The sequence below is a fragment of the Meriones unguiculatus genome, chromosome 3 (genome assembly GCF_030254825.1).
Source record: "Meriones unguiculatus strain TT.TT164.6M chromosome 3, Bangor_MerUng_6.1, whole genome shotgun sequence".
NCBI lineage: Eukaryota > Metazoa > Chordata > Mammalia > Rodentia > Muridae > Meriones > Meriones unguiculatus.
In genome coordinates, this window is record NC_083351.1 from 28,710,269 (window position 1) to 28,730,575 (window position 20,307).

Consider the following 20,307-nt stretch of genomic DNA (forward strand, 5'->3'; position numbering starts at 1 on the left):
TTCCTTTACCCACAGTGCCCTGTCTTGCCCACTCAATATAGGTGCTTTGAATGTTGGAAAATATTTGTTGGTTTATGTTAAATTGGAGGCAGTGGAATGGTTGATGATAACAGCCGGAAAGGTCTATGTAAGCCGAATTGGGGACATTAGTAGGGAATGATAAGGGTCTGTAGAGATGGCTCAGCATTTAAGAGAACTTGTTACACTTTCAGGGGAATTGATGAGTTGGGTTCCTAGCACTCACATGGCAGATCACAACTGCTTGTAATTCAAGTTCCAAGGGATTATTGCCCTCTTCTAGCCTTCAAGAACACTGCACACTTAGAGCACATACATGGGGGGTGGCATGGAAATACCCCCCCAAAAAAAAGGCAAGAGAGAGAAATTATTACCAATACATGATTGCTTTTTAGACAGTCAAGGCCTAAGAGTTGTTTACATTTTATAGGGAGAACATTGTTTTTAGTTTAGTTTAGTTTAGTTTTTTTTTTTTTTTTTTTTTTAAGGCAGGATTAATCAGCCTTTTATCAGTAAACAACAGTGGTCAAGAACTGGCCTTTTTTGATTTGTTCTTGTTTTTAAATAGGTTCTCACTATATAGTGCAGGTTGATCTCAAGCTGGTACTACTTTCTTGCTTATTTTTATCTGAAACTCTTAGTCCTTTGGTCTCTGTCTCCAAAGTGGTGAGATTTTATGTTTTCCTCTAGTGGCCTTATATTTTCCTTGAACAGCTGTGACATTAGGGCAATGAATGTTTGACATTTAACACAAGGGGGATTGTGCTAGGTGTCAAACATTCATTGCCCCTACTCCCTGGTGTGATCTACCAGAGCTACATCCCTGGGCTTCCATGAGAATCATAAAGGAGGCACATTCTGCTTTAGAGATCATTTTACAAACTGTCTAGTTCTTTATTCTTCAAGAATGACAAACTAACGTTATTTGCTAGATACCTACTCTTAATGATCCATTTGAATCATTTTCCACTTTGATGTTTGTGTTTTACTGTATTTTTGGATTGACTATAACTGTCAGACTCATGAGTGTTAGGAAAGTACTCTGCAGTTAGCCTATACCATTCATAGGCCTCAACGGGGCTTTGCGCTCTCTCTGTACTGTAACCCAGGCAGGACTTGAACTTGTGATCCTTCTGTTCCAGGCCTCCCTTTTGCTGATGTTGCGGTCCTACACCACTAAGCCCAGCTGTGGTTTTCTTACTTTATTGTAATGTTTAGCCAGACAGAGTATTTGCCCCTCCTCCTTACTAGCCCCTGTCTGAAGTACCTTTTGAAAAGGGGCTCTACTTAAAATGATGTATGGTTGTCAAGGATATGCATCCTGTGCTTCCTGCAGCCTCAGCTGCTGTACAGCTGCCAAGGCAAAATTCTTGGGCTTATGCAGTTCTTTCTATCCTCCCTTTTATCTGAAGTTCACCTCAGGTAGATTTTGTTTTTTAAGAGTGTAGGGTCCTTTGGAGCTAGAGTTAGAGATGGTTGGTTTGGTTGGTGGCGGGCCACCTGCCTTGGTGCTTCCAGTAGAACTTGGTCTCCTGAAAAGCAGTCCATTCTCTTAGCCACTGAGCCATTGTTTTAGCCCCAGGTGGATTTTTTCCCCATGACTTTACAGAGCCTGGCTGGCATGAATCTCAGTAAGTAGAGATTTGTCTGCCTCCGCCTTCCGAGTGCTGGGCTTAAAGGTGCACTCCATACCACCCAGGTATTGAGTTCAGGAAGACAAACATCTTACCAGTCTGAGAAAACCCTTTATTTTGAGATTCTTGGGTGTTCTTCTCTTGGGTGTTCAGGCAATCCTAGTAAGTGTCTTTCAGGTCAAGCTATCCAGGCTTCCCTTTTTTTCTTAGAGAGGTCATACTACTTACTCACTGACTCTCTTGCCCACCACAGTAGTTACCTTATTATTGCTAGTTGCTGTGTGGGAACCAGATATGACTCATACTTAGATCAGATTCAAGGAAGGATAGGTGAGGATATTTAGAGAACTGTTTGTGGAGATGTTGAGTTAAGCATTAGAGAAACAACATTTTCATGGTCAACGTTGAGTCTTTGGAAAGGACTTAGCTTTGGAAAGGAAACCATTTATAAAATCCGTTAATTTAAAATCAGACAAATTAATAGATACTGGGAGTTGAAAATACTTCCAGCAATGGCTGTTGAATGCTTCAGCTCATTAAACAGGAAGTCCTATTCAAGTACTTTAAAGTAATTAATGAACATGAATAATAAATTGAGTATCAATAATGAATTAAATCTGAGAAATATATTGCATTTTTCATAAGAGTGATGTAAGTTAATGTGCTTGGTCTAAAGACAGTTTTATGTTTGTCAGTGTTATATAAATAGCTTTATCCAGTGGTAGGTAATGACTTAACATAGAATGAAGAGAATCCTAAAGCTCCCAGTTCCCCCTAACCTCCCACATAGTCTCACCATGTTGCCCAGGATGGCTTCAAACTTGGCCATTTTCCTGCTTCTGCCTCCTGAGTGCTGGTATTAGGAACAATTCTTCTAATTTAAATGCGTGTTTCATCACCCAGATGAATCCTGCATGTTTTTTCCTGGGGTGCAGAGATTATAAATGAGCTAATTTTATACCAAGATCAATTCAGTTGACATTTATGTTAATTACTAAGATAAGTAAGTCAGGTTGCCCCCTCCGCATTTTGAGTATTTAGCCAGCAGAATTAGTTTGTGTTTATAGTTAGGCTATGCCACTTTAATATTAAATTATGTTTCAGTGAGTAAATTCTAAAAACAAAACTTTGTTTTTTATGAACTATATTGCTTGAAATACAGTGTGAATTTTAAAGCCAGTCTAGGTGACTCATACATATGATCCAGTTAAAGGAAGAGTGTGCACTGTTGGTTGTAAAAGTGTTTCTTGATATGTACTCATATAATGTGTGCTTTGACGTGAGATCAGGAAACAGTTAAAGCTTATCCAGCTTCAAATCTCGCAGGTGTTTATGCTCCAGTGAAATCTAGTCAGGCGAAGAAAAGGTATTACTAGCATTGGTGCAAATTCTCCCTTAACTGGGTAGCAGTCTGCATGGCAGTGTTCTAAGGTCACACTTCTCCATCATTCCCTGCAACAAAAGTTAGATTGTTTCTGTTTTTCCAGATATGCGCTCACTCAGTAGCCCCAGCTGCTCTCTGGCTCCAGATAATCCTTCTCCAACCCCTCAAGTGCTGAGATTATATGTATGAGCCACCATACTTTGTTTTGAATATGATTTGTGTGTGTGATGCTAGGGAACTCAGAGCTGTGTGAATGCTGGGCACGTGCTTTGCCACGGAGCCACATACCCATTTCTTTATCACTGCTATTCTTTTTTTGTAACCTAGGCTAGCTTTGAACTAAGTCCTCTAAATCTTAGCCTCCTTCTGAAAGCTGCAATTATAGGTGTGTACTTCCACATCTGGCTAGAAAAATGTTTATGAAATATTTGCCTGTTTATCAAAAGGTTGATTCTCATTCTGTTATGAATATTTCATAGGAAATTATTAATAAAACTGAATTAAAAGTCTCTCCATGGAGATGGATATGTAGACTAGCAGAATGTTTACCTAGTAAGCATTGAGCTTGAGTTTGGTCCCCAACACCATATAAACTGGATGAAGTGGCGTATGCTTATAATGCCCTTACTCTGGAAGTGAAGACAAGTGGATCAGAAATTCAAGGTCATCGTTGGGTATGTAGAGAGTTCTAGGCTAGCCTGGACCATTTACAATGCTGTCTCAAAACATTTTTTTTTTCTAATGATATCTGTGTTCTAGATATATTTGAAGTACAATAGAAGCCCTGTGGTATGTGGAGCTGTGTTGTAAGAGATGTCTGTTGGTGTTTAGGACTGGAGATTTTTATCTAGTGATTTCCAACCGTGATTCAACACTTCCCTTTAACTCTTTCCAGAAACTCATATTGTTTCTGGAAAGATCATATTGTTTCCCAGATACTTAAAGAGTTCCTGAAAGAGTTCCTGTTGATGTATAGAGCTGTTTATAGCCCTCTAGCACCAGAAATTGGCTCCAATCATTTTTCCCATTACATCATCACCCACTAATGTCATTACATCAGTGTGAAATCTACTTTTGAAGTTTTAACAGTCCCGTCCATCCCCCCACCTCATTTTCTTCCAAAGGAAAATGGGGGGAAAAATCAGACTGGTCACACAGTCCTAAACAAACATTTAGCAGTGACTTGAGCATCTTCACAGTTTAAATCTAGATTTACTAGCTATTTCACCTTGCTAATGGAGAATGGCCTGCTGTAAACACATGAAGCCTAGAAAATTAACCCAGTTGAACCCTGGTGTAGTCTGATGCCTTTAATCCTACCATGCTTTCAATCCTAGCAGAAGCACGCAAATCTGAGGCCGACCTGGTCTACATATGAGTTTCAGGACAGCCAGAGGTACATAGTGAGACCCCCTTCTGAAGAAAAACAAAGAAAACAAAAAGAAAGTTACCTTTTTGATCATGTGATACCTGCCTCTGGTACTTTTCTTTTAGCCCTGTGGAATTACTTCTAATTAGCTCTTTACCAGTGGCCTGTCACTGGCATATTAGACTTTTTCAAGTAATTCCCTGCAATAGGAATTCATTAGGGGATCAAAAGTTTCTTGACCTTAAGTTGTTGAGCTGTGTCTTTTAAAATATATATATATATATATATATATATATATATATATATATATTTATTTATTTATTTATTTATTTTATGCATATGAGTGCTCTGTTTTCATGCACACCAGATCTCATTATAGATGGTTGTGAGCCACCATATGGGTGCTGGGAATTGAACTCAGGGCCTCTGGAAGAACAGTGCTCTTAACCGCTGAGCCATCTCTCTAGCCCATTGAGCTGTTTGTTGTGTTAAATGCTTGCCAGGTAAGCATTTTAACTATAGGTTTTTAAAATGCTTTGTTTCTGTAGGTCTTTTAAGGCATTACAATAGTATTTACAGTTCTGGCTACTGGGGGAATGTTTTTATTTTCCTTAATATATTGCAAAGTATTGAGACAAATGTAGGTTCTGACCTTTCTCTTTTCATCCTGATTGTAAATCCAGCATTTCTTTCATCATTTTTTTTACCCCCAACATTTATTTTGTGTGTATGTGGAAGTTTGAGGAAAATGGTTCTTGCTTTTACCATGTGGATCCTCACTAGACTATCTCAGCCTTCCCCTTTATTCTTTTAACATGTAGCCCAGGCTGGCAAACTATTTAGCCAAAGCTGATCTTGACCTTCTCATCCTTCTGCATCTACCTCATACATGATAGGAATGTGTTTGGTGTTGTGCCAAAGCAAACATGGGGTTATGAACCTGTTAAGGAGTACTCAGTTTCAATTCAAAGACTTCACACTCTCCACTTACGTACCAGCCTTTCCTTTAGGACTTTTAATGTCCTTATTTAAGACAGATTTACTGGTAATCAGAAGGAATAATCACCGTCAGAAACTCAGAGAAGAAATAGGGTCTTGGTGTATAACAAATAAATAAAAATAACAATAAATGTGACTATTACTGTTCTTTTTCAAAACTCTTTAGCTTTCTGTTCTGTATTTATCATCAAACCCTTATGTATATGCCATAAGCTATGGCATGGAGTATGAGGTGGTATGGATAACTTGAAAGCTTTGAAGAGAATGATACTGAAAATTATGGATTAGACTGGGGCCACAGAATGCCTTCTCATTCTGTGAGGACATTCCCATGGGAAGTTAAAACTTCTGATTCACATGAGGATTTCAGTTGGCTTATCTCAAAACTTGGTTTATTCCTCCCCCTCTTATTTGTTTTGAGACAGGTTTTCTCTATGTAGCCCTAGCTGTCTGGGAACTCACGTTGTAGAACAGGCTGGCCTCAAACTCATGGAGATCCACCTACCTCTGCCTCCTTAGAGCTGGGACAGAAGGTGTGCGCCACCACTGCCTGGCTCAAAGCTTGAATTTCTAAGTTGCAACGTTTTGATAGTTTGTAGTATAATCTAGGAAATTTTTGTTCCAAATGTCTTTTATGAAGATGCTATAAGTCTGTGCTAGAAGGCCTGTCAGCATAACATACACCTTAACACACTGGAACAACTAAAACAGAGAAAACATCTATAGGAAGATAAACAACTAACCTGGACAGCAAGTATGACTTTATTATGTCTGATGTACTTCATGTCTCTGTGTGTTTTCAGTTGTGAAAATGTCCACAGAAGGAGGGTTTGGCGGTACCAGCAGCAGTGATGCCCAGCAAAGCCTCCAGTCCTTCTGGCCCAGAGTCATGGAAGAAATCCGGAACTTAACAGTGGTAAGGAAGAGCAATGAGCTTCTAAAGCAGATCAGCAAAAACAAGACCCAAACACTATTTTCAAGCATATTCACAAAGGCACACTGCATTCCTGACCTATATGTTGGGAACTGAAAATAGAATTTACTTTGCAAGAGGCAATACCAGAGTGTATTTGTGACTTAACCGGCTGTCCAAGTGCTCTGCTTAGAGGCAGGCTCGTGTGAAACTACTCTTTTAGAACATATAGAGAAGCAGAGATTTCACCTTCCTGTACGAGGTTCCAGCCTGCTTCTTTAGTTCTAGCCTAATGTATTGGCTGTACCAGATTTTTATAAATTTGTAAAAACCGTTGGACGGCTTATTCAGCAGCAGATCTGCTGTGAGTACTTAGAGCACTAGTACACTTAGTTAAGAGAGACACTTAGATCATGCTTTCTCAGTAGTGGCATTTTGATGTCCTGTGTATTTTAGGTTGCTTAGCAACATCCTGGCCTCCACTTACTAGCTGCTTGTAGCAATTTTTTTCCTACTTGTGACAACAAAACAAAACAAAATCCTTGATTGGCAGGTGTCTTCTTGAGCTAAAATCATCTTCTATTGATAACTGTGAACTTAGAAAAATCAGATATAAACCCATCTTTGAGAAGCTTACAGTCTTCTAATTATAACTAGAGTAAATAGTCAATGGCTATCTACTCAGTACTTGTGGACACAGACACAGTGGTGAGTCCTGAAGCAATGAAAGGGAATGTGCTTTGGGAGCCCCAAAGATAGTGTAGTACTTGTTTCTCTCTGGTTGAGCTACAAAAGGCTGTAAATGACAGCCTATAGGGCTGCTGAGATGGCTCGGCAGCTAAAGTACTTGCTGCTGACCTGATAACGTGAGCTTTAATAAAGCTTAATAAGAAACAAACAAGCCAGGTGTGGTGTTGCATGCCTGTAATCCCAGCACTCAGGGAAGCAGAGGCAGGTGGATCTCTGTGAGTTCAAGGCCAGCCTGGTCTACAGAGGGAGTCTAGGGCAGCCAAGGCCACACAGAGAAACCCTGTTTCAAAAAAAACAGCAACAAACAAAATGAACAGCATGTTAATTTTTATTTGGTCTTGAAATGTGAATGATTAGCCACATGGATGGGATGGGGAGATAGTTCTGTTTTAGGCAGCAAAATGAGCATGTGCAGAGGCTTGCATTCCCAAGGCTTGTACCTTGTGGTTGGAAGAAAAAGGCAGTTCAGTATGGAAAAGGAGGGTAGGTGGGTTAGGAATGCAGGGTTTGGTGCAGAGGTAGTATTAGGGTAAAACAAGTCTTTTCAGAATACATTGTCATGTTTTTAATGAAGAACATTCAGTTTGGTGCCTTAATAAGTACTGAAGGAAATCCCTGTGTCTCATGCTACCTTGGACGTAACAGCATACTGGCAGAGCAGATGCTGGATTTTTTTTTTTTTTTTCCCTGACATGGAGTTAGTGTCTTAGGTTTAGTGGCCTTTATACTCTGGTAAACAAGATTGACTTGTTTATTTGTTTACTCAACAAGTTCTTAGTTTTTTTTTTCTTTACCTACTTTGACCTGTGCTGTGTTCTATGGCTCTAGTAATATATCCAACAGACTAGATCATTGTCCTCATGGAAAATTTGTTCTCACAAGACAGACTATAAATAAGTAACAAGTTAAACTAACTTCTTACTGTGATAAATACCCGCTGTCATCAGGGTAATTAATGTTCTGAATGTACCACTGGGTGGTGTTTATTTACACAAAAGGAGTTTTGGGTTATTGAGCTTGGCTGAGCCTTATTTTGAGTGGCCTGTGCTCACAGTGGATTTCCAGAGAAAAGACATTTCTTTTCAGTATTCCCAAGCATTAGTTATCTATGCTGTTTCAGGTAGAGTAAACAGAGGGGATAGCAATGAAATTATAAAGTATGGCATGGTTTGCACATATTTTTGGAAGAAAATCTTTATTAGTCATTGTTCTCTGAAAGAACACACATACTCAATTTATTAGATTGGTTTATAGGAGGAAACACAGGTAGTCCAACAATGAGTGTCTTTATACTGGAGAGGCCAAGAATCTGGCAGGTGTTCAGTCAGGCCCAAGTGGTGCTGAGCACCTAGAGGATCCCTGGAAGGCTACTGGTCTTGAGTCGTTGTTGGAACCCTGAAGAAGTTGGTTCTAACATCAGTAAAGGAATAGTGCAACAAGTAAGTTGAACTTGCCATTGGCGGTGAGGGCAAACAGACAAAAAGCAAAGGTTATTTCCTCCATGTCTTTTTTTATATAGGCTGCCATTAGAGAACACTTATTGGTGGTGCTTCCTGATTCAAATACTCTGATCAAGAACATCCTTCAGAGGCATGCCCCAGCAGTTCGGATTCTAGTTGATTCCAGATTCAGTAGTGTTGATAGACAAGATGAGCCATCATATAGTCTATTGGTTATGCTTACTTGATTTTGGTCAGGCTGGTGCAATACCAGAGCCTTCTGGTTCAAGTTTTGTAGGTGAAGAGAAAGAAATGTAAGAAGGAAGTTGCCTTTGCTTATTCTTCCATTGACTTAGCTAAAATTTTCTTCCATGTACATCTCTGAAAGATTCCTTAGATATCTACTGTGCTGTAACATCCTTGGAGAATGACTGGCATATAATAGCTACATAATGAATGATTGGATGAATCAGACTCCTCAGCCTCAGATTTAGTGCAGAGCAGTGTCAGTTCCAAGTTTCCACGAGAGTGAAGTTGGGGTGCTTCTTTCCATTCTCAGAGCACAGTCTGGCAGCTGGGTAGAGTGGTGCACGCATGTAATCCCAGCACTTGGGGAAACAGAGGCAGGTGGATCTCTGTGAGTTCGAGGCCAGCCTGGTCTGCAAAACAAGTCCAGGACAGCCACGGCTATATAGAGAAACCCTGTTTCGGGGGAGACAGGGAAGGGGGAGGTGGAGTGCAGCCTGTGGTTAGTTCTCAGGTTTACAGCACACGAAGGCCTTTGCTTCTCTGAATGTACCTCTCTCTGCCTGTGCGGCATTTTAGCATTTAATTGAGTCTTTCCAGAGCTCATTGATGCTTTAAATTAGTCTTTGAGAGAAGGGAGTTGAGACATGGTCTTGCTATACAGCCCTGACCAGTCTAGAATTGTACTTTGTAGACCAGGCTGGCCTTGAACTTGTAGCGATCCTTCTGTGTCTGCCTCCCAAGAGCTGGAATTACAAGTGTACCACCGCAACCACACTGATAGCAGACTACCAGATGTGTCAGATCCTTTTAGGTTGATACTTCGAAATATTAAGCCGATTTTTAAAAATCTATTATGTTAAATTATTCAAGTATAAGTAGAACAGGATATTTATAAAAGTGGTGTTGTCTAAATTGGAACTTGGGTTGTTCCAAAGCAAGTAACTGAACTTTGACAGGTGCTATATTTCATGATATATTGAACATACCTGTTCTTAGTCATTTTAGTCTGAATTAAATAATAAAGGAATTAGTTTTAATCTCAACTTAACCATCCTGTTCCTGTACTCTTAAAAGCTCTGTAATTTTCCATACATCCAAATGTTCAGATGGGCATGAAGAGTTGGTTACAGATCCTAACAAGTAATCACACCCCTCAATGATTACTTAAAACATTATATATTTCTGTTCACCAAGGCTCTAGGAACAGTCAGTAACAGATTTTTTTTTTTCCTACCTTTTAAGTGGTGGTGGGGATCTCGTTTAGGATCCAGATTTTCATCTACCCTCTGTCTCTTTCATTTTGGGGGCATGAGGATAGGGTCCTTTCAGCCTCGTAAGCACTAGAATTAACCAGAGTTCAGCACAATGTAAAGACATAGTAGACATCTTGTCATTGAGTTTTATGATCATCTGGACTTCTTTGAGAGTGGGGAAGAGAAAGCTAACATGTCTTTCTTTGTGGGTAGTGATTTGGGTGGGAGTAGATGGGGCAAATGCTGAGGATCCTGAACCTTGAGAAATTTAATATTCCCCTGACTTACTCTCTGTGTCCAGTTCAGCAGTCATTTTCCTTTAATTTATAGCTTCACCTTTCATGCTGAAACACTTCTAGTTTGGACAGTGACATTTCTAACATGACAGTCAAATCATGACCAAGTCATGTAATCAAGCAAGAACATAGAAGGCTGATAGACTGTTAAAAGACAGGCCCTGGGAACTGACAAGATGGCTCATGTTTAAGGGTACTGGCTGCTCTTCCTGAGGACCAGGATTCAACTTCCAGCATCCACATAGCAGTTCACAACCATCTGTAACTTCAGTCTTAAGGGATGCAACACCCTCTTCTGGTCTCTGTGGGCAACAGGCACTACGTAGTCCATAGATATTGTGCAGACAAAGTACTCATATACATAAAATGAATAAAAAATAAACAAATCTTTAAAACAAACAGGATCTGGGCCAGCTAAAGTGGCTTCCTTTAATCCCATCACTTAGGAGGTAGAGGCAGGTTAATCTCTGAGTCCAGAGCTAGCCTGCTGTGTACTGTATGCTTTTTTTGTAATCTGTGCTTTGCAGACTTATTCTGATTTAGAAGTCTGAAGTGGATCCTCAAGACATTTTTTTTTTTTTGGATTCTCCAGTCTAAGGCTGGCATTAGAGTAAGAAGTCCTAGTTAAGAGAGTGAACCTTAGCCCTCTTGATAACAGTTAGGAAGGGAATTTTCACACACACACACACACACAAAAAAAAAAAAAACCAACAAACAAACAGAAACAAAAAAACTTAATATTAGGTTTCTACCCCTGAGTCTTATTGTATCATTCTACAGCAGAGCCCAGGCAACTTGGTTTTCAAAAGCTTTCCCCAGACAATTCCAAAATGAAGCCAGCCATGAGAATTAGTGTTTTCGGAAGGATGAGAATCTTGACTTACTGACTGGAGTGTCTCCGTGTATTGAGTAGAAGAGATCTCAGTTAGTGGAAACCCTGAATCTGTAGTATAGCTTAAAGAACCACTGACTTTACTATGACTTTCAATTTATAATAATCAGGTCTCTTGAAACTTGGGTGCTTTAACATGACAGTAACTTAAATACAATTTTCAGACCATAGTTGGGAGCAACTTACTGATCCAGTTCCTAAAGAGTAGGATAGTCTGGGTGTTAGTTTTTCCTCTTGAGTCAACTGGGAAAGGAGTCAGTGCTGTTCACTCTTACAGATCTGTCAAATGACGTGAAAGTCAGTGCGGGGCTTCAGTAGCCTGCTAGTAGAGAGACCCCTTTCCTGCAAACTTACCTTGGGCTCTTATGTGTATCTAGAAAGCTAGGGTGGAGTTATAGAAAACCAGACTGTTATCAGTTATAATTAACCTCACCCCTAACAAACACCCTGTTATGATCCACTTTTCACACACCGCCTCTTCAGAAAAATTGTTTTTAAGATTTATATATATAGAGTGTTTTGTTTTGCCTGCATGTATATATGTACATTACATGTGTGTTTGGTGTTTGTGGGTGTTTGAAGTCTTCGGTCCCCTGGAACTGGAGTTACAGATGGTTGTGAGCTTCCACGTGGTACTGGGAACCAAAGCTGAGTCTTCTACAAAAGCAGCCAGTGCTCTTAACCACTGAGCCATCTTTCTAGCTCCCACATACTTCCTCTTTGGAGAGGGAGAGTTCAAGGCTTGAGGATCATGAGGTCTCACAAAAGAAAAAGATTGGGTAGGCTAGCTCTAGGGAATTTGATGCTGTCTTCTGCCCTCTGCAGGTACTCATACACATACGACATAACACAGATACACATGAGTACAAAAAAAATAAATCTTATAAAAAGTTCTTTGACAATATCATATATGTATACAATGCCTCTTGATCATACTTGTCCCTCCCAGTTTCTCCAGACCTCCCTAAACATTCCCTTTTCACTTTCTTGTCCTTTTTAAAACAAATAACTCGCTGTTACCTGGATGGGTGTGGAGTCACCCATGGAAGCTTGGTTAACCTGGTAGCAGCCACACTTCCAAGAAAAAAGACTGTTGTTCTTCCTGCAGCAGCGTTCAGTTGAAAATAGCTCCTGTTAGAGGTAGAGCTTCATGATCCTCTCTCATCCGTGATGAAGTGTTGACTGGCTTGATCTTATAGTTCTTGGACAAGTAACCATAGGTGCTGTGAGTTCATGAGTTCAGCAGTCCTATCAAGTCCAGAAGACAGTGCTCCTCCCAACCCTCGGCCCCTTACATTCTTCCTAACCCTTCACCACGTTTTCCCTGGGCCTTTCAGGAACTGAGACAAATGTTTCATTGAGGGTAAATGTTCAACAGTCAGTTATTCTCAGCACCTTGACCAATTATGAATTAACCACTGTAATAAGAAGGCTCTATGACCAAGGTTGAAAGCAGCATTAATCTGGTCATAAATGTAAATATTTCGAAGGTAGTTTTACATTTAGCAAAAAACAACAGCAATAAGGTCTTCCCAAGGGGTCTTTTTTTTTTTTTTTTTTTTTTAAACCAGACCTAGAGTACTATACATTCATTCCTTTCTGTGAAACAGGCCTGAGATTCAATCAGAAAGATGTTGATTTCTACAGTCATGCTGCTGTTGTACTAATAGGCACATCTTACCTTTCAGGTCAGTGTTACGCCATGTACCATCTAGAACTCAATAAGTCAGTTGGTAACTTTTCTCTCTTGCATATCACCCTCAGGCCTTATCAGAGCTGGTCAGTGTGAAGGTCAGTCGTAGTTTACTTTCTCAGTCCTGTAATCAAAGTGTATTTTGTCTTCAGCAACATGGTCTTACTGTCTAGCTCTGGTAGGCAACCAAGAGCAATGGCAGTCGCCTGTGTTGTCTGGGGCCCCTGTGGGGCTTCCCTGCAGTACCACACCTGGCACTGAGATTTCCGCTTCGTAACCTGTACTTTTTGACAGAGGTGTGGTCCACGCAGGCAGGGCATCTCCATTCATACTCCCTTTTAGCTTACATAGCAGAGGGTTTCAGTAAGGCTTTTTTTGGTGGTAGGGAGGATCTCATTGTAGACCAGACTGGCCTTGAATTCATAAGAGATATGCCTGCCTCTTGAGTGCTGCGACTAAAGATGTCTGACACCACACCTTTAGTTTTGGATAGCTTATCATTGTTTTCATCCTCCTTCATTCACCTCAACCCCTTTTCATCCCTCTTTAACTCTTACTCCTGCACTTTATTTTCATAGTATGTGTGTTCTGTTCCCCTTTTTGTTGCTTTTAAATAAAGAATCATCTAGAACTTTCAGAGTGATATTATACTCTTTTCAAATTGAAAAGAGTTTTGTTTTGGGTTTTTTGGGGTGGGGGTGTGGTTATTTGTTTTGAGACAGAGTCCCCTGTAACCCAGTCTTGCCTTGCACTAATCCTCCTACCTCTCAAGTATGGGGTGTGTACTTCTGTGCTTGGATTTGTCTGTCTGTTCTGAGATAGGATCTTGCTATGTAGCCCTGGCTGGCCTGAAACTTGAATCAGTCCTTTTGCCTTTGCCTCTTCAGTGCTGGGATTACAGGTATGTGCTGACACACTAGGCTAGGAGGGCTTTTTAATTTTGGAAGTGTGTGTGTGTGTGTGTGTGTGTGTGTGTGTGTGTGTGTCTTTGTTTTAGATAACTCTGGGCTTTGGTTAAGTAATCCTGGAAAAATTTTGAGGAAATGACATTAAATAACAAAGACAACATGTTTGCAAGAGAGTTAACTCCTGCGATCATGAGCTGTGTGTCCAGGGAGGACTTTGAGAGTTACATCCTCACATTTTCTCTGGCACTTCTCTGGCATCATTATCTGTGTGATGTGTCACACTAGTAAGAAGGCAGGGATAGATTGCTATGATTAAATATTTTTTAAACTGCCTTCAAGTGTCTGGCTCTAATCCAACTCCCTCTTTGCTTTTGCTGTCCTTTGCTTTTGGATCATACTTCTGACACTGCAGGTGGTATTTGGTGCTTACTGTTCTCTCTGTGAAGAATGCTAGTCTTAGTATCACTTGCACATCATTTCTGTGTCACCTTTCCTGTGGAACATTTCCCAGTACTTCTTTCCCTCTAACTCCAATTCACCAGATGCTTATTCCCTTCCTTGTGTTCCTGTGGGACTTATACTCTTTCTCTAATGTAAGATAGAGACTATATAATGGTTTTTTGGTTTGGTTTGGTTTGGTTTGATTTTTTGAGACAGGGTTTCTCTGTGGAGCCTTGGCTGTCCTGGACTCCCTTTGTAGACCAGGCTGGCCTCAAATTCACAGAGATCCTCCTGCCTCTGCCTCTGCCAAGTGTTGGGATTAGAGGCATGCCCAGTTTATATAATGTTGTTGATGTGACTGTCTTTGGCAAATTACAAGTTCCTCAAAAATAGGGATAGGATTATATTTTCACATAGTTATAGGAATTGTGGCTTAGGTTGAGTTGCAGAGATGAGTTAAATGAAAAGGGAGCAGAAATACGGTTAGAAAGAGTATGTCTACTGTCTCTTGGTAAAATTGTAATAAATTGGACATCTTATTTTCTACCACTCCAAGGTTAGTTATAGTAGAGGCTTCATGGAGAATGTTATCAAGAAAAGGAAAGAGAAGAAAAAGGATACTTGACTTTGTAGAGCTGAGTGTAGCCAAGAAGCTTGTTGGTCTGTGTAGATTGTTTTTACTTTGAAGGTATTCCTCTGTGCTGCCACTTCTTTTAGATTTGGGGGGGGTGTGTGGATCAAAACAGGGTTTCTCTCTGTAGCCCTGGCTATCCCAAAACTCACTCTATAGACCAGGGTGGCCTCAAACTCATTTAGATCCTCCTGTCTCTGCCTCACTAGTGCTAGGATTATAAGTGTGTACCACCATACCTGATTTTCTTTTAGATATTTTATGTTTTTACTTTTCTAACCAAAGAAGTATTCTGGAAAGCCTGATGATATTTTTCTAGAATGCTTTCTTTCACATGTAATTGGAGTTTTCTGTTGGTTTTGGAAAAGAAAATCTACTTTTGCTTGTTAATTTTTATCAAATTTGATAAAATAGTTACTCCTTCCGTATTGTCATGACTATCCTGGAACTTACTCTATAGACCAGGCTGACCTTGAACTCACAGAGATCCTACCACATTTGCCTTCCAAATGGAGTGCTGGGATTAAAGGTGTTCACCACCATCCCCGGTCCAAAGGAATTTTTATTCCTAGAATTATATCCACTCTTGGACATGTGTTTAAATAGTAGTTTCAAAACAAAGCAAAAGAATGAGGGCTTTATACTACACATAAATTGAGTGGTGATACTCAAAAAAGCTCTTTCTTAAATCCCAGGCAGAGTGGTATATTTTCTTCATCCTATTTTTGTTTGTTAAGGAAAAAGTAGCAGGCCTGTTTCTAGAAAGCAGCTTCTAAATTTACCCTCATCCTCCCCACAGAATAAAGAACTGGCAGGAGGGCACTTAGGAGGCATATAGGCGGGGAGATCTCTTGAGTTTGATGCCAGCCAATAAAGGGATCTTGTCTCAAACAATTAAAAAAACCAGCAGGATAGGGAATGTCTTAGAGACAGAGATTTCATTTTAATCTGCATGTTGTAAGTTAGTAAACTTGGTTACAATAAAAGGAAGAGGGGATACTTAAAATGAACCTTTACTGAGCAGAGACAAAGAACCTCTTAGTGGCTGTCTTTCCTTCATGAGTGCATACTGAGAATTTGGAGTGCTGTAAGGGCTAAGTGAAGAATTTTGCTCGGGGCTTGCATTTTGTTAGTTATCTGTCACCTTCTTCCCCTGCCATATTTCCTGAACTGGGGATCTATACTAGTCTGTCTGCTGCTGGCTGTGCTCTGCCGCTTTGCTGGCCATCCCACACTCATGTGTCTCTTGTTCCTCATTTCAGAAAGATTTCCGAGTACAAGAACTCCCACTGGCTCGTATTAAGAAGATTATGAAACTGGATGAAGATGTGAAGGTGAATTCACATTATTTTCTAAAACTATTGAGCATTTATTGATCATTCTTCTAGATCTCAGAATTTAACAAACATGAAAATATTATGATATGTTGCCTATGATTTTATTTGGCTTTTTTGTAATGATTAAAGTGACCTTAAATTGAACAGTTTTAATTATTGAATGATGTCTCTTTGAAAATCAGTGTATCATAGGATTTTTTTCCCTCAAGATACTTAGTGTTTGCTTTTTAGATCAGGTGCTGTCCCTGATCCTTTTCACTTCATAGTGTTAACGCTTGTATACATCAGTTTCGCAGAACACTGCTTTCCTCTCAGCAGCTTAATGCATTCTCTAGGCTCTTAAAATTTCTAATGATGATACTGTACTGCTTTAGTTACTTTTCTGTTGCTGTTATAAGACATTGTGAGTGAGACAACTTATAAAAGTCACTTGTTGTGGCTTATAGTTTCAAAGGGTTAGAGTCCATGTGCATTATGTCAGGAACCATGTGACAGGCAGGCAGGTATGGTTCAAGCAGAGGCCGGGAGCTCACTTTTTTTGTTTTTGTTTTCTGAGAAAGTTTCTCTGTTACCCTGACTATCCTGGGACTCTCTCTATTGGCCAGGCTGGCCTTGAACTCAGAGATACACCTGCCTCTGTCTCCCAAGAATGCTGAGATTAAAGGCATGCAGCGCTACCCCCTGCCAACTGGAGCTCACGTCGTGAGACACGTGCACCAGGCAGAGAGACTGGAGTGATGCAGGCTTTTGAAACCTTAATGCCACACTTCTTCTACTGAGGCCACACTTCTAATCCTTCACAAACATTTGCACCAAATGAGGATCAAGTATTCAAGTATATGAACCTTATGGAGGCCATTCTCATTCAAACCACCACACATACCTTCGTTATATTTTGACCTTTTAAAAACAAGCAAATGAACAGACAAACAAACCATGAGTGAACTATACTTGTGAGAGGATTAATCCTAGCCATTATTTTATTCCCAGGAGTTTACCTCTGATTATGATTCTTAGGGAAGACTATATAATGACTTTGAATTTGCAAGGAAAACTAAGAGTTTGTATAACATTTTTCTTTTTATTAGCTTCCTTCCTTGACTAACTATGGGATTTAATGAGATAAGTATTCTGTTTGTTTTGTTAAGACAGGTGTCACCTCATTAAGTAGCCCAGGTTTATCTGGGACTCTTGGTTATCCTGGCTCTGCCTCCTAGTGCTGAGATTATAGGCATACGCCACCATGCCTGCACATTTTACAGCTATGGAAGAATGCTCCAAGGTGAACTGACCACAAGTGTTGCCAGAACCAAAATCTTAGTTCTTATCTTATATATCTTTAACAGCTGCTCTGCCTGTGTAGCTCTTTATAGTTTTGGTTGAACTTGGAAGTCAGACATACTAAGGCAGCTTAGTACAAGTCAGACACCGTGCTGAGTACACAGCGGGCTACCCCCCTTATTTCCCTTGTTTGTTTGTTTTTTTATTTTAAGAAAAATAAAGCCCAGAAAGGTGAGAAATATGAGATTTTTATCTTTTATCCAGATCCACTGGTGCTCAAGCTTATTGTCTTTTCCCAAATGGTTTTTTTGGGATTAGGATCTGAACTCTGTCAACAACTGGCACTGTAGCTGTGGCCATGTCACTTCACATCACTTTTCTTTCTTTCCTTCTTTCTTCCTTTCTTTCTTCTTTCTTTTTTCTTTTCTTTCTTTTTTGGTTATTTGAGAGAGTTTTTCTGTGTAGGCTTGGCTGTCCTGTACTCGCTTTGTAGACCAGGCTGGCCTCAAACTTACAGAGGGTAGAAGGTTTAAAAAGGAAAAGAACCAATATGCCTGTAATCCCAGCATTGGGAGGTCTCCAATGCTTGGAGGAGAACCAAGTGTCTATAGAAGACATTGACTGTGGCAAAAAGTAAACATTATACCTGGGTCCTGGGAGTGATAGACCCTAGTTAAGTGAGCATTCTTCTTTTTCTGTTACCTGTCTTTCTCCTACTCTGGGATTTATTTTACTCTGCACTCTTCAGAGGCCACCACCTTATTTTTTAGCCCTTGTCCCAAGGTAGGCATTGACACAAGAGAATGGCTGGCTTGAATGCTTTTTCTGATAGTTGACAGTGTGGACCTACACTCTCTTACAGATGATCAGTGCAGAAGCCCCTGTGCTCTTTGCCAAGGCAGCCCAGATTTTTATCACTGAGCTGACTCTTCGAGCCTGGATCCACACAGAGGATAACAAGCGACGTACTCTTCAGGTAATATATACTCACATTGGGAAAACTAGGGCAAGCAACTGTCTTTGTCTGCCTTTTTCTCTCCTATGCTTTGAACTGATGGACGTCTGCCAAGCTGATATGTAATTGTGATCCTCTATTGGAACAGGTATACTCGGTAGACATAATGATGATATTTCCTTTCTAAGAATATTAGTTTCCAGGGGCTGGAGAGATGGCTAAGTGGTTAAGAGCACTGGTTGCTCTTCCAGAGGTCTTGAGCTCAATTCCTAGCAACCACATGGTGGCTTACAACCATTTATTTATTTATTTATTTATTCATCTATATCTATCTATCTATCTATCCATCTATCCATCTATCTATCTATCTATCTGAAATGCTTTGTATGCCTGCATGCCAGAAGAGGGCACCAGTTCTTATTATAGATGGTTATTAGCCACCATGTGGTTGCTGGGAGTTGAACTCAGGATCTTTGGTTATACAGCCAGCGCTCTTAACCTCTGAGGCATCTCTACAGGCCTGGTTCACAACCATTTATAAAGGGATCTGGTGCCTTTTTCTGGTGTGCAGGCAGAACACTATATATATAACAAATAACTATTTAAAAAAAGAAGAATATTAGTTTCCAGTTTTCACAGCTTAGTGATGGAGCTCTGTCTTTACTTGGTGCACCCACATAAGAAGGAAAACTCAAGAGAACAGTGTTTGTGTATTTCCACATGTAACTTCTGTTTGGAAGCTGGGAGCTGTCAGGAAAAGACAATACCAGAAAGAATTCAAGGGCTCACTAATTGTACTAGGGTTTTTTTGTTTGTTTTGTATCTGTCCCTTGTTTGCCTTTCTTGAAATTGTTTCCAAAATTCTCTTTTTATTTTATTATTTGTGTTTGTTTGATTCTGGGCCTCATCATGTAACTCTGGCTAGCCTAGAACTTGTTTTGTAGATCACACTGACATTGAACTAACAAAGATCCCCCTATCTTTGTGTCCTCTTTATTTTAACCCAGCAAGCCAATCTTTAAATTGCATTTAAAACCCTTGGTGATAGTAGTTCTCAAAACCCTTTATTAGCTAGACAATATGACTGGCCCTTAGAGCAATGGTTCTCCATCTGTTGGTCATGCCTTTGGAGGACTGCATAGCAGATAATACTGCATAGTAGATGTTTGTATTATGGTTCATAACAGTAGCAAAATTAGGTTACAAAGTAGCAATGAAATAATTTTATGACCGGTAGTTACCACAACATGAGGAACTGTGTTAAAGGGTCACAGCATTAGGAAGGTGGAGAACTATGTTCTAGAATAAAGGTTTTCCGGGGGGAGGGGGGATGTGATAAATACAAAATACTGAAAGTGTTTTTTAATAAAGTCAATGAGTTCCTTATTTTCCTTTACCTACAAAATTGAAAATGTATATGCCTGTTCATTTCTAACGGGAAACAGTTACTGAACACCTACAACGTGATAGGCCCTGTTATAGGCCCTAGCATCAGCAGTGTTCAAAACAGACACAAGTCATTTGCTTGGGGAGGGCTACATCTAGTGTAGATGGACTCTGAGTATAAGGTTAAGATTTGTATCTGGGCATGACAGTGCAAGCATGTAATTCTAAACTCAGTGGACAGCGGCAGGATGATGACCGGGAGTCTGAGGCCAGTTTTGTCTATACAGTAAATTCCAGGTAAATAGAAGCTACATAGTGAGACCTCATCTCAAAAAATAAGTAAGTAAGAAAGGCTGGGGAGATGTCTCAGTAGGTAAAGTGCTTGTAATGTAAGCATGAGATCCTTTGTTCAGCTCTGCAGGACCCATGTAGAAAGCCACACATGGTAGTCTGCTTCTGTGACAGGAAAGAGACAGGTG

At 40.1% G+C, this 20,307-nt stretch overlaps 1 protein-coding gene across 6 annotated transcripts in view; it reads left to right on the forward strand.

Annotated features, from left to right (window-relative positions):
• Nfyc (nuclear transcription factor Y subunit gamma) overlaps window positions 1-20,307 on the forward strand; it is a 68,380-nt gene that overhangs the window by 27,993 nt on the left and 20,080 nt on the right. For all 6 annotated transcript variants that reach the window (XM_021639465.2, XM_060379672.1, XM_060379671.1 and 3 more), the window contains exons 2-4: window positions 6,208-6,320; window positions 16,132-16,203; window positions 18,350-18,463. In XM_021639465.2, the coding sequence (XP_021495140.1) occupies window positions 6,216-6,320; window positions 16,132-16,203; window positions 18,350-18,463 (291 nt within the window). In that variant the 5' untranslated portion in view covers window positions 6,208-6,215. The remainder of the gene's footprint in view (window positions 1-6,207; window positions 6,321-16,131; window positions 16,204-18,349; window positions 18,464-20,307) is intronic.